Raw genomic sequence first — 14,484 nt, 5'->3', positions numbered from 1 at the left:
AACAAAGAAGAAAACAAATACATTTGAGAAACTAAATCAAAGAGTTTATCAAGTCAAAGTTATGAGGGTTTCGTGTTTTATGATAAATCGTCAAACTTTACCTCCCACACCCTACACTGAAAGCCACCAACTGTCACATTTTAGCATTGGCCATCTGTTGGTAAATCTGCTTCAAATACGGTGTCCATTGGGTGAATTCCCCGGAGGAGTCCGGGTACGACTTCTGCAAATGGTCAAAAATACCAGAAAAACGACACCTTCAATCCCAATTGTCCGACAACTTGTGCATTTCGGAACATGGATTCTTTAGGCTCACCTCACACCGAGCGATGCGGCCGAAAGCGACTATGGTGGAACGTGCCCAAAAATCTACAGTAGGCAACTCTTCGTCGCACACCAAGTGATTGAGCACTGCACATTGGCCGACAGGCTGCAATTTAAAAACTGCAACACTGTATCAAATTCTGAGTCTCGGCATATAATATACTACTACACTGTATTATTTTTTTTAAATTGAACCACAAAAGAAATGGCAAAATTGTCAAAGAAGAAGCGGATGGCTACAAGGAGGAAACACTACACAATTTTGACATTCTCAATTAAGAGTGTACTCGCTTTTGTTGTCACCAGTTTAGACATTAATGGCTGTGTGTTGAGTAATTTTAGGGGACAAATATTTCCACTGTTGTACAAGTGGTACACTGATTATTTTGTCATCCCATGAAAAAATATAATCAAATATGTACTGCATGTTAATGTGATGGGTATACTCACTTATTTTAGATACTTTACGTGATCGTATTACAAGTTTTTGAGTTTTTTACATAAATTTAGGACTTTATAAAAACTCAAATGGCCTCTGATAGGATGAAAGGTCCCCCACACCGGACTTATAGGAAGAAGATGACAGGACATCTATTAATAGTCATGTCTGCATCCAGTGGCAACTTTAAAGGAATTTTAAATACCTATTAGGCTATGAAGGACAGGGCTTTATAGGTACAGTCAAGGGATAATGTGATTCCAAAGAGAGTCCCGAGACAACCTCGACCGCTCCTAGTATCATCTGACTCGAAGCCACTAAAGGAAATTAGATCCACGCTAATACTGGTGGAGTTAACGGACAGGGCCCTAACTCTAACTCTACTCCTAAACCTAACCCTCATCTTCTCTATTTTGCAATTTCCTAGTGATAAACTGCGGGGATCCTGGAGTTCCGGCAAATGGCCTTCGCTATGGAGAAGACTTTACCATTGGCCAGAACGTAACGTTCCTGTGCCAACCCGGATATAGGATGGAGGAGGACGGCTCGCCTATCAGGACGTGCACTCAGAACGGGACATGGAGTGGGAATATGCCCATATGCACAGGTAATGGCCAGTACGATATCACGATATTTTGCCAACAATATACAGTAATGTAAATGGTATTGCGATAGTGTTTACGAGGTAATCAATATATTGGAAGAAAAGCATTGATGATAAATCATAATATGTATGTAACTGAAAAGAACTCAATATATTACTGCGTGATTTTGCTAACAATAGCAATTGTATCACAGTACGACAATTGCATGATCATCGATACATTGTAAGAAAATCATTGATGCTACATCCTGATTGCTGTCTAACTGAATAGAACTCACCATACACGTATCACGATGCAGTCATTGCGTGGTAAGCTGTGCTTTAACCAAAAACATCACCTACATAAGTTGCAATCTCTTTGTAACGGAAAAAACTCACACTAGGATAACATCGCATTATTTCACCAATGGTATAACGATACGGCAATTACACATGAATAGGTATATTTTTCACATGAAATTGTCAAAATTGTTAAGGACTTCCACATTATGGATGTCTGCAGTTTGCCTATCCATACTTTAACATAATAGAAAACTGGACATCACAATATCAATATTTTGTCCCATCACTTGCTTGTCTCATATATGTAACTTAATACTGATGCTGATATTGCATTAATTCGCCAACAATAACAGTGGTATCACGATAAAACAATTACACGATCATCGGTTTACTGGAAGTCAACTATCGACGATACATCACAATATCTATGGAACTGAAGCAAATTCATGATAAATCACATTATTTAGTGGATTTGTGGATTCCATATTAAATGAAAGAAAGCATGCGATACAGCATAATATCTATGTAACAGAAGAAAACTCACAATATGATAATATTGCATTATTTTGCCAACAATATACTGTAAATATGTCACAAGACAGCAATTGCATGATAATTTATGTACTGAAATCTACTCTACATTGCAATCTCTATGTAACTGAAGAAAAGTCACCTTATGTTATTATTGCATAATTTTGCCAAATATAACGGTATCACTATACAGATAATCACAACAAACAATCGGCAATACATTGTGAACTCGATGCTACAGAAGAAAACCCAAGATGCAATAATATCGTATTATTTTGCCACAAAGAAAGCTCACTATACAATATCACTGCATTATTTTGCATTTGATTAAATGGTATTACAATATGGTGATTGCAAAGTAATAGATATGAAGGAAGAAAAACAGACAATACATCATGATTGGCATGTAACTGAAGAAAACCCACAATACGATTTTAGCACATTAGTTTGCTCGTGATACCATCAATATCATTGGCAGCGATTGCGCAATAATTGATATACTATAAAAACACATTGGTGACACATCATGATAGCTGTGTAGTGTAAACTGAAAAAAAACATAGGAAACAATAATGCATTATGTTGCCTACGAAATCAATGGTGTCACCGTATCGTAATGCCATTGACATGACAATACATTCAAGTTCTTTCTACCTTTCTCACCGGCCCCTCTCCCTTACTAGCCGTGACGTGCCCGACACCCCCCGCCGTCAGCAACGGGGTCCTGCAGGGCAGCGACTTCGAGTGGGGCAGCAGCGTGAGCTACAGCTGCTCACCGGGCTACGAACTATCCTTCCCGGCTGTGCTCACCTGCGTGGCCAACGGTAGCTGGAGCGGGATGCTGCCGCAGTGCTTACGTGAGCTCGTGACCCATAATACATTTCATCGGCCATGCTTAATCAACATAGTAATTTTTTTTGTTTGTTTTTTTGTTTTTACGCACAGCCAAGTTTTGTGGTGACCCCGGTACACTGGCGGGTGGTTCCCGAGAGGGCCGGAGTTTCATCTACCAATCGGAAGTGACCTTTTCCTGCGCCCCGCCGCTCCTTCTGGTCGGCACAACGACCAGGCTCTGCCAAAGTGACGGAAGCTGGAGCGGTACCCAGCCACGCTGTATAGGTAACGATTTTGGTTTGTTTGTTTTTTCATTGGATGCGGTGAAAAAATGTTGAACGCAAAACTTTGTGGGTCGATAAGGAAATTATTCTACTCTGTAATGTGGGTGCTCTCGCTTTATGGAATTTTAACTAGTTTGTTGTAATCTATAGCTGTTGAATAATCATTACCATCATCGTAAGCCTGTTTAAAAAGCCTTTTAAGTGTAACAATTTTGTCAAGCTTTAGTAAAAACATTTTGGTGAGAATCCAGTGGCGGTGCACATGGTGGATTTTTTATTGAATTTTTTTTGCTGAATAATTCATGGATAAAGGGGTGGATCCAGAAATGTTTTTTTCCCTTTTTTTCCCCTTTTTTCTTACGAAGTTGGGATGTTGTGTTAAACATAAATAAAAACAAAATACAATGATTTTCAAATCATATTCAACCTATATTTAATTGAATACACTACAAAGACAAGGTATTAATTGTTCAAACTGATAAACTTTATTGTTTTTAGCAAATAATCATTAACTTTATTAATTCATGAATTTTATGCCTGCAACGCGTTCCAAAAAAGCTAGGACAGGTGGCAAAAAAGACTGAGAAAGTTGAGGAATGCTCATCAAACACCTGTTTGGAACATCCCACAGGTGAACAGGCTAATTGGGAACAGGTGGGTGCCATGGTTGTGTATGAAAGGAGCTTCTCTGAATTGCTCAGTCATTCACAAGCAATGATGGGGTGAGGTTTATTATTATTATACATAGCATATACAGCATGTTTCTATACACACAATAAAATCCATTAAATATGTGTGCCATTGGTTAATATAGAATCAACTGAATTTTAGTGAGATTCCAGATAAAGGTGCAGATCCGGGAATATTTGTTATCCACTTATGTTGATATTTATTTCACGTTTCTTAATTTCATAGTGAATATTGCATGGATTTCAAAACGGAGACACAACTAAACCCTCAATTCGGGTTGTTCAGCCTTAGTGGAAGCCTGTACTCCATTGATTACTTTGTGCATTAGTTAGTTGCAAGCTGATGGGTGCTTTTTAAGAAAGGTCTTCCTATTTGTCCTTAACCGAGGTCATATATACACACATAAACAGGCAGTTATCATCTGTCTCATGCAACTGGTGCCCCCCCAACCACAATCATCTTGCTTTGTCTCACAGCAAAGTGATAATACAGTATCAGAGAGCAGAACCAGGTCTACTTTCTTATCCTTGCACTAAAACAAAAGATTATAGGAGGTTATAGTTGACATACAATTAATTTTATAAGTGCAAAGGCATGTATTTTTCTAACAGTTTGCTTTGCAGTCTGCTTTGCCATTGAAGTGTAACTTTAATCTATTTGAAATTGTGATATACAAGGAAGCGCATTGTTGCTTTGAATCTTTTCAGGGTGCTTACAGATGACGGCGTGGGTTTGTCACACATTATATATGTTTGGCTGCGGATGCTTTAATTCCGACATGTTTGTTGCTCAGTGGGGAGCCGCTACCTATCGCCACTAACGGCGGTGTCTCATATCCCTCTGCTTTAACGATCTGGGCAATTAAGGGCCCACCCACGTGTGGCGTTTTTACATGCTTTCGCTCCCAGTTAAGTCGGCTGCTGCTCATCAAAGCAGACGTCACAGAGACGTAACAGGAATAGTAACGGCGGAGGACTAGCCAGACATGGTGTAAATGATGGCATGGGATAAAAGACCGTTCACCGCTCGATTTTTGGTAAGGAGGAACGAATAGTGTCTACTTTTTAGCACACTGAGCAGTAATCATCTTTTCAATGCAGTCCACACTAGAAGAGTCTTCATGTTAGCTTAGCTTTAGCTTCCCAGGGACTGTTTTAAAGCTTTTTTTCTGAGAAGCATGCTTTGTGACTTAAAAGTAAAACAAGTAAAATTTTTGAAAAGAAAGGTGATCCCGAAATAAAATCGTAGTACAGTGTTCTCCTACATATTCATGGTTTCACCTTTTTGGTGAAACCTATCCTCCGTTATATAAAAGTATTGCTTTGGTGCCATCTTGAGGCATCTTATTGCCAAGGAACTATGTTAACGTGAGGGGAGAAGCTTAATTGAGACAGGAGATTGCCCTGTCAAATAGAAAGCCAATACTTCGCTGTCATCTTGTGGCACCTACTGTATAGCCAAATCTAAACAATTTTAAGGTGGGTCGTACTCCCATATTTTTGCAAATAGTGGTGGAACACTGTTACTTAGTGCTCCAGCACAAACAGATGGACTCAAATGCATCAGAAACATCACAGAAGACTATCATGACAATGAACCAGGCTGAGTTAATCCGTCGATGCTGGCTGAAATGAGGTCTAGTGAGGCACGCGGGAAAACGCGTGCGGCTCCAGTTATTTAGTCAAGGGCTAAACACATGTGAAGCTTGGAGCGTCACTTTGCACACTGGCGTGATTTGCGAGCTTGTGCTTCAGTGTCAAGCACGCGCTGACTCATCACTATGCCTGAGTGTTGATTTAATAACACACACACACACTCTGTATTCTTTGACGCTCTCGTAGGTGACTCCAAGTGGAATTGTTGGGACATCTCAATGCACACACACACACACTGCTGCGCAACTTCAGTCTTTGTGTTGGGATTATGTAAGCAAGGAGAACTGGAGCAGAGGTGAAGGAGAAGACTGAAAGAGGAAGAGGAAGCATGAGAATGAGGAGAAGGAGGGTTGAATTAGTGAAGGGGAGGAGGAGAAAGAAAGGGATGGCTTCATGAGGGGAAATATGGAGGAGGAGAACAGGAGAGAGAAGAATAGAAGGAAAAAGGGGTTAGGGAATAAGGTAAAAATAGAGTGATGGATGTGAAGATGACAAAGGAAAGAGAAGTGGAAGGGGAAAGAGCGATGGAGACGAAAAGTTGGATGAGATGTAAAATGGTGGAAAGAAAGGTGACTGAGTCGCAAAAACGGTTGAGGAAGAGAAGAAAGAGAGCAGTTGATGGAGGGGAAGGAGAAGGAAAAGAGAGGGAGGTGAATAAGGAAAAGAGGCAAAGAAAAGGAGGTCAATGAGTAAGGAGAAAGAGTGAAGTGAAGGAGAGAGATGAGTGATGGAGGGAGGCGAACAAGCAGAGGAAAGAAGGCAAAGTGTGAAGAAAGAGTGAAGGAGTAGAAAGAAAAAGGACAATCGCAGATGCTGAAGGAAAGAGTGATGAAGGGAGGTGAAATCTGGGATGAGGTGAAAAGGGGGGGAACACACAAAAGGCAATCTTTTCCTGTGAGACCTTTTTTTGTATGGGGGTGTGAGAGTTTTTGGGGGGCGTGCACATGAGAGAGTTTTTGGGTGAGCGCAAGACATTTTTGGCAAGTGTGAGTTTCTTTTATGAAGGTGAGATTATTTTGTGAGTGATTCATTATTATTTTTATTATATTATTATTATTACTTCATAATTAGACATGATTGTGAATAAGAGAGGGTTTTTTTTGGTTAGTGTGAGAGTTTGTTTAAAAATGAGAGTTTTTGGGGTGAGTGAGAGGTTTTTTGTGTGGGTGGAAGAGAGTTTTAGGAATGAGGTTTTTGTTCAGGGAGTTTTTGTGATCGGCGAGGGTTTTGTGTGTTTGAGAGATGTTTTGGTCAATGTTTTTTTGATTAATGTGAGAGATTTTTTTGGTGAGTGGGACAGTTTTGTTGTTGAGTGGGAGAGGTTTTTGGTATATATGTTAGATGTTTTAGTGAATGTGAGTTTTTTATGAATATAAATTTTTTGATGAATGTGTGCGTTTTTTGGTGAGTGGGAGAGTTTTTAGGTGTATGTGTGAGAATTCTTGGGGGGGGGAATGTAAGAATTTTCTTTGAGTGAGTTTTTTGGGTGACTGTGAGAGATCATGTGAGTAAGAGATTTTTTTGGGGTTAAGTGTAGGAGGTTTTTGGTCAGCGTGAGTTTTTGTTTGAGGGTGGTTTGTTTGGTGCTAAATTATGGTGTATGTTAGAGGGTTTTTTTTGTTTGTTTGTTTGTTTTGAGTGTGAGAGAGTAGGTATTTTTTGTATATATGGCACCTCAAGCTTGCTGGTCCTCTTCTGCTTCCTCTTGTTGCTCGGCTTTGCGACAAAGCACTGCTGCCCCCTGCTGCCGGGCCGGTATGAGGCCGCCTCTGTTGCCATGACAACATGGGCCAGTAGAAAGGCGTGAGGACATAACGCTTGTTTCTTCTTTGCAGAGCCCACCAAGACTAGCTGTGACAACCCGGGAACACCCAGATACGGATCCCTCAACCGCACCTTTGGATTTAAGGTAACACCGTGAACATCCATTTATATAAACTTTTTAGACTTTTTTGGGGGGGGGAATTTTTTAGGTTTCTTTTTTGTGTGTGAGAGGTTTTCTGGTTTGAGAAGTTGTTTTGCACGTTTGTGTGTGTTTACGTTTTTTTGCTGAATGTGTGAGATTATTTTGGGCGTTTAAGAGGTATTTTTTGCTAGTGTTTCAAGAAGGTGTTTGGTGACTCTAAGAGGTTTTAAGGTGTGATATTTTTTGTGTGTGAGAGTTTTTTATGTGTGCCTGAGATAGGTTTGGTAAATGTGGGAGGGGTTTTTTTTTGGTTAGCGTTTTTGGGGTAAGTGTATGAGTTTTTTGGTAGTGTGAGTTTAGGTGAGAGTGTTAATTTGAGATTTTTTGTTAGCAATTTTGAGAGGTTTTTTCAGGTGAGAATTTTTGTGAGATTTTTTTGTGTTTGAGACGTTTTGGTGAGTAAGGTGTTTTGATGTAGAAAAATGTTTTCCATGTGTGAGTTTATGAGTGCGCATGACAGTTTTTTTGTTCAGTGCTGAGCGATGTTTTTTTTTTTTTTTTGCGAATGAAAACTTTTTTGTGTGTGCAAGGAAAATGTAACAACTCTGAACTCTGCAATTTAGCAGGATCTCCATGTGAAATGGAGAAATGAAATGAAATCTCCATGTGATCTCCCAGGTGGGCAGCGTTGTGTCCTTCCAGTGCCAGCCAGGTCACCTGATCCAAGGCTCCTCCTCCAGAACTTGCCAGCCAGACCTGAGATGGAGCGGGACGCAACCGGAGTGCATACGTAAGCGTCCTGTCCAACGCCGTCCCGTCACCCCAAGCTTTTTGTCTTGTCTAACTCTTCCTCTTTGTTTTCTTCCTCCCACAGCGCACGCTTGCAAGCAGCCGGAGAGCGCGCTCCACGTGGACGTGGTGGGCATGGACCTGACGGGCTTCGGCTACACGCTGGTGTACAGCTGCCAGCCCGGCTACTTCCTCGCCGGGGGCTCCGAGCACAGGGTCTGCAAGAGTGACGGCACCTGGACCGGAAAGATGCCGATATGTCGCGGTAAAATACTAAGTCCAAAAACTACATGATGATGATGTACTTGAACGAATAAGTTAGGAGAGCATAGCATGAAAAATAAAATAGAATAACAACCACCAATTATTGAAAAAATAAAATGAATAGGCGAAATAGGTACAAATAACAAATAAAAAGAAAGCATATATATAAGTAATACATAGGATTAAAATATTTACAAATAAATACAAAAATAAGTCAAATAGAACAAGACAACCTATTAAAAAGTCTATAATAAACCCTGCCCTATGGGGGGCACAAGCCAGTGCAAACTGTAGGCCGGTCCCAAGCCCGGATAAATGCAGAGGGTTGCGTCAGGGAGGGCATCCGGCTTAAAACTTTGCCAAACAAATATGAGCGTTCATCCAAAGAATTCCATACCGGATCGTCTGCCACCGGCGCCGTCAACCTGCAGGGCGCCGTTGGAAATTCAGCTACTGTGGGGCAAAGTCGAAGAAGAAGAAGAGGTGGAAAGCGGGTTCTCTGGCAGAAAGGGAAGAGGCAAGCACAGAGCCGAGAACTAAATGTGGGAACTTTGAATATTGGGACTATGACTGGAAAATCTCGGGAGTTGGTTGACATGATGATTAGGAGAAAGGTTGATTTATTGTATGTCCAGGAGACCAGGTGGAAAGGCAGTAAGGCTAGAAGTTTAGGGGCTGGGTTTAAATTATTTTGCCATGGTGTAGATGGGAAGAGAAATTGAGTCGGGGTTATCTTAAAAGAAAACTGGCTAAGAATGTCTTGTAGGTGAAAAGAGTGTCAGATCGAGTGATGAGGCTGAAACTTGAAATTCAGGGTGTTATGTATAATGTGATTAGTGGCTATGCCCCACAGGTAGGATGTGACCTAGAGGTGAAAGAGAAATTCTGGAAGGAGCTACACGTAGTAGTTCTGAGCATCCCAGGCAGAGAGAGTCGTGATTGGTGCAGATTGTAATGGACATGTTGGTGAAGGAAATAGGGGTGATGAAGAAGTGATGGGTAAGTACGGCATCCAGGAAAGAAACTTGGAGGGACAGATGGTGGTAGACTTTGCAAAAAGAATGCAAATGGCTGTAGTGAACACTTTTTTCCAGAAGAGGCAGGAACGTAGGGTGACCTACAAGAGCGGAGGTAGAAGCACGCAGGTGGATTACATCTTGTGCAGACGCTGTAATCTGAAGGAGGTTACCGACTGTAAGGTAGTGGTAGGGGAGAGTGTGGCTAGACAGCATAGGATGGTGGTGTGTAAGATGACTCTGGTGGTGGGGAGGAAGATTAGGAAGACAAAGGCAGAGCAGAGAACCATGTGGTGGAAGCTGAGACAGGACGAGTGTTGTGCAGCTTTTCGGGAAGAGGTGAGACAGGCTCTCGGTGGACAGGAGGAGCTTCCAGAAGACTGGACCACTGCAGCCAAGGTGATCAGAGAGGCAGGCAGGAGAGTACTTGGTGTATCTTCTGGCAGGAAAGGAGAGAAGGAGACTTGGTGGTGGAACCTCACAGTACAGGAAATCATACAAGGAAAAAGGTTAGCGAAGAAGAAGTGGGACACTGAGAGGACCGAGGAGAGGAGAAAGGAATACATTGAGATGCGACACAGGCCAAAGGTAGAGGTGGCAAAGGCCAAACAAGAGGCATATGATGACATGTATGCCAGGTTGGACACTAAAGAAGGAGAAAAGGATATATACAGGGTGGCCAGACAGAGGTATAGAGATTGGAAGGATGTGCAACAGGTTAGGGTGATTAAGGATAGAGATGGAAATATGTTGACTGGTGCCAGCAGTGTGCTAGCTAGATGGAAAGAATACTTCGAGGAGTTGATGAAGGAAGAAAATGAGAGAGAAGGGAGTGTAGAAGAGGTAAGTGTGGTGGACCAGGAAGTGGCAATGATTAGTAAGGGGGAAGTTAGAAAGGCATTAAAGAGGATGAAAAATGGAAAGGCAGTTGGTCCTGATGACATTCCTGTGGAGGTATGGAAGCATCTAGGAGAGGTGGCTGTGGAGTTTTTGACCAGCTTGTTCAATAGAATTCTAGTGCGTGAGAAGATGCCTGAGGAATGGAGGAAAAGTGTGCTGGTGCCCATTTTTAAGAAGAAGGGTGATGTGCAGAGCTGTGGGAACTATAGAGGAATAAAGTATATGAGCCACACAATGAGTCTCTGTTAGGATGAAGGGCAAAGTTCATAAAACAGTGGCGAGACCAGCCATGATGTACGGATTAGAGACAGTGGCACTGAAGAGACAACAGGAAGACGAACTGGAGGTGGCGAAAATGAAGTGTTGAGGTTCGCTCTCGGAGTGACCAGGTTGGATAAAATTAGAAATGAGCTCATCAGAGGGACAGCCAAGGTTCGATGTTTTGGGGACAAAGTTAGAGAGAGCAGACTTCGATGTTTTGCACACGTCCAGAGGAGAAATAGTGAGTATATTGGTAGAAGGATGATGAGGATAGAGCTGCAAAAGAGCTCGAGGAAGACCAAAGAGAAGGTTGATGGATGTCGTGAGGGAAGAAATGAGGGCAGTTGGTGTTCGAGGGGAGGATGCAGGAGATAGGCTTACGTGGAAAATGATGACGTGCTGTGGCGACCCCTAAAGGGACAAGCTGAAAGGAAAAGAAGAAGATAATCAAAAAAATGCTGAAACCTCAGCTAAAATATCAAGGGGAAAAAAATATTTAAAAAATTAGAATGCCTAATGATTTTTATTTTTAAAAAAAAGAGACTAAAATACTGAAAAATATATTTTTTAGGAAAAAATGAATTAAGAAAATTAGACAATAACATAACTATTGTGGGCGGCACGGTGGTCGACTGGTTAGAGCGTCTGCCTCACAATTCTGAGGACCCGGGTTCAATACCTGGCCCCGCCTGTGTGGCGTTTGCATGTTCTCCCCGTGCCTGCATGGGTTTTCTCCGGGCTCTCCGGTTTCCTCCCACATCCCAAAAAACATGCATGGTAGGTTAATTGACAACGCTAAATTGCCCGTAGGTGTGAATGTGAGTGCGAATGGTTGTTTGTTTGTATGTGCCCTGCGATTGGCTGGCAACCAGTTCAGGGTGTACCCCGCCTCCTGCCCTATCCGATGATAGCTGGGATGGGCTCCAGCATGCCCGCGACCCTAGTGAGGAGAAGCGGCTCAGAAAATGGATGGATGGATGGATGGATAACTATTGTGATAGTAGCAGTAAAATACAATTTTTAAAATGACATCATCAAATAAACTGTTAAATACTCAGGAAAGCATTTGGGGGGGAGAAAATAACTACAAAAGTAATAAATGCTATATAGATTATCAAATTTAAGTAAAATGAAAAATGAAAAAAATAATAAGAATAGCAGACCCAATTGAATAAAAAAATTAAGCAAATGAAATATGAATATTTGAATATTAAGAAAAAGGTAATATTAGTAGTAATAATAATAATAAAGTACAAATAAAAAGACCAAAATAAAATGCAAAATGAAATAAACTAAGAAATATTGAAAACTAAATTATATGGGAGAAAACATTTGAACTAATAAAATATTATCAAATACTAAAATATAAAGTAATGGAATTGTTTATTGTAAAATAAATCAAAATATCAAAATACAAAAAAAATTCCATCTAAAATTATTAGTCATGGATTATGGCCTGAATGGGCCTGTTGCAACCCAGTTTTATTTATCCATCCATCAATTTTCTGAGCCGCTTATACTCACAAGGGTCGGAGGAGTGCTGGAGCCAATCCCAGCTATCATTGGTCAGGAGGCGGAACTGGTTCCCAGCCAATCGCAGGGCACATATAAATAAACAACCATTCGCACTCACATTCACACCTACGGGCAATTCAGAGTCTTCAATTAACCTACCATGCATGTTTTTGAAATATGGGAGGGAAAACCCACACAGGCACAGGGAGAACATGCAAACTCCACACAGGCGGGGTCGGGGATTGAACCCCAGTCCTCAGAACTGTGAGGCAGACGCTCTAACTAGTCGGTCACCGTGCCGCCAGTTTTATTTTTATTTTCATTTAATTATTTTTTTTTCCCTCAAGGCTCTAAGCAATTAGTGCTAATCATCTGACCAGCACTGAATTCTAATTTTCTGTCACCTGCTTCAATAGGACATTAAGCCTCCATCTGGCACAGTACCGTATTTTGTACCAATTTCCATGTCATCAGTGGCCGCCACGTAGTTAATGGAGCCAAATGTGTATTCATCTACTTTGTATGCTTACAGCTGGAGAGAAGAAGAAAGCTGTGAAACCAGCAATGGGAACTCCGAGCCCAAAACTGAATGGTTAGTGTGGATTCCACTTTGTTCTATTCAGCCAGAAGACACCATAATGGGGGTGGTAAACAGCCCACAGCCGAGTGTGACCGCTGCTTCCTTTTCTGCCGCCATGTTTGTTGTATTAATTTCTAAAAAAAAAAGGTCACCATTTTGGAGAGGAAATAAACACCTTTAAATGTGAAGTCACAGCTGTAACAAATGTTTCGGTTTAGCGCCAACTGACAGCATCTTCTGCCGCATAATAATTAGCTATTTACATCACACTGCATTTAGTGGATTTCACAGAGGGTGATATTTTATTATGTTACAGCTACACTATATTAACACCATAGAATATAGCTTTCTACTTTGGGTGAGCTACATTTTATTGATCAACTGTAGGGGCAATGAATGTTCAATCTCTACTCAAGTCTTCTCCACTTTATTTATGCAGCACTTTAAGAAAACAAACACAGCTGAAACAAAGTGCTGTACATAAAAAAAAAGCAAAAATAAGTTGTCAAACAGTGAAAAACAAAACCGAAACAAAGTTAAAAACAATTACTTCCACACATCAGTAAATGTGCTTTTCATGTATTTGTACAGTATATTTTTTAAGAATGTGCAAATTCATATGTTTTAATCTAAAAGGTTGGATAGAAAGGAATTATCACGATTTCTTTTTTTTTTCTCATTTAGTTTATGGACAATGTGAACGTATATTAATCAATATCAAAAGACATGGAAATATGCTTGCACCAGATTTAGCTAGCTAATTTCCATCTGTAGTCCAGAACCAGAACCAAACTCATACTGTAAAAACCCCAAAGTTGGGGTACACAACCACTAACACATTGATAAAATATACAGTAAAATACATCACAGATGGAATTATTAAAACATATAGTGTGAGGATTATGACAATGTCAAAGCAAATGTAAAATACCAAGTTTACAGTGTGAGAGCAATGTTAACACTGACGTGTTCGGGTTTAATACCAACCATGGTAATTCAGAGTTTCAGGGAATTTAAAATTACAGAATATTTCTTAAATATAATTTACAGTAACAGTCTGATGGTTTTTATTATTATTTTTTTTTTTTATCGAGTTCGGGTCAGCGGCTCAGTGGACAACTTGTTAGAACATCTCCCTCACAGTTCTGAGGACCCGGGTTACAATCCGGCCTCGCCTGTGTGGAGTTTTCATGTTTCCCCGTGCCTGCTTGAGTTTTCTCCAGGTACTCCGGTTTCCTCCCACATCCCAAAAACATGCATGGTAGATTAATTGAAGACTCAAAATTGCCCGTAGGTATGAATGTCAGTGTGAATGGTTGTTTGTTTATATGTGCCCTGCGATTGGCTGGCGACCAGTTCAGGGTGTACCCCGCCTCTCGCCCAGAGTCAGCTGGGATAGGCTCCAGCACGCTCGCGACCCTAGTGAGAGGATAAGCGGTTTGGAAAATGGATGGATGGAGTTAGGGTCACTCCGTTGACCATTTATGCAGGGAGAGAACAAGACAGCAAGGTACTCAGTCAAAGATGACAAGTTTGTTTGTTAATTGCTTTGTTGTTGTTGTTTTGTTTTTTTTGCTTCACTAGAGAATGCTGATTATAGTTTTAATCAC

General features: G+C 40.9%; 1 protein-coding gene across 6 annotated transcripts in view; it reads left to right on the top strand.

Annotated features, from left to right (window-relative positions):
- Positions 1-14,484, top strand: part of csmd3b (CUB and Sushi multiple domains 3b) — a 386,559-nt gene that overhangs the window by 366,022 nt on the left and 6,053 nt on the right. For all 6 annotated transcript variants that reach the window (XM_061760284.1, XM_061760282.1, XM_061760283.1 and 3 more), the window contains 7 exons: positions 1,191-1,370; positions 2,864-3,037; positions 3,126-3,299; positions 7,479-7,552; positions 8,228-8,339; positions 8,424-8,603; positions 12,827-12,886. In XM_061760284.1, coding sequence (XP_061616268.1) covers positions 1,191-1,370; positions 2,864-3,037; positions 3,126-3,299; positions 7,479-7,552; positions 8,228-8,339; positions 8,424-8,603; positions 12,827-12,886 — 954 coding nt within the window. The remainder of the gene's footprint in view (positions 1-1,190; positions 1,371-2,863; positions 3,038-3,125; positions 3,300-7,478; positions 7,553-8,227; positions 8,340-8,423; positions 8,604-12,826; positions 12,887-14,484) is intronic.

The sequence above is a fragment of the Phyllopteryx taeniolatus genome, chromosome 21 (assembly GCF_024500385.1).
Source record: "Phyllopteryx taeniolatus isolate TA_2022b chromosome 21, UOR_Ptae_1.2, whole genome shotgun sequence".
Lineage (NCBI taxonomy): Eukaryota > Metazoa > Chordata > Actinopteri > Syngnathiformes > Syngnathidae > Phyllopteryx > Phyllopteryx taeniolatus.
Note: the sequence above shows the minus strand (reverse complement) of the source record. Positions and strands in the feature narration are given on the sequence as shown.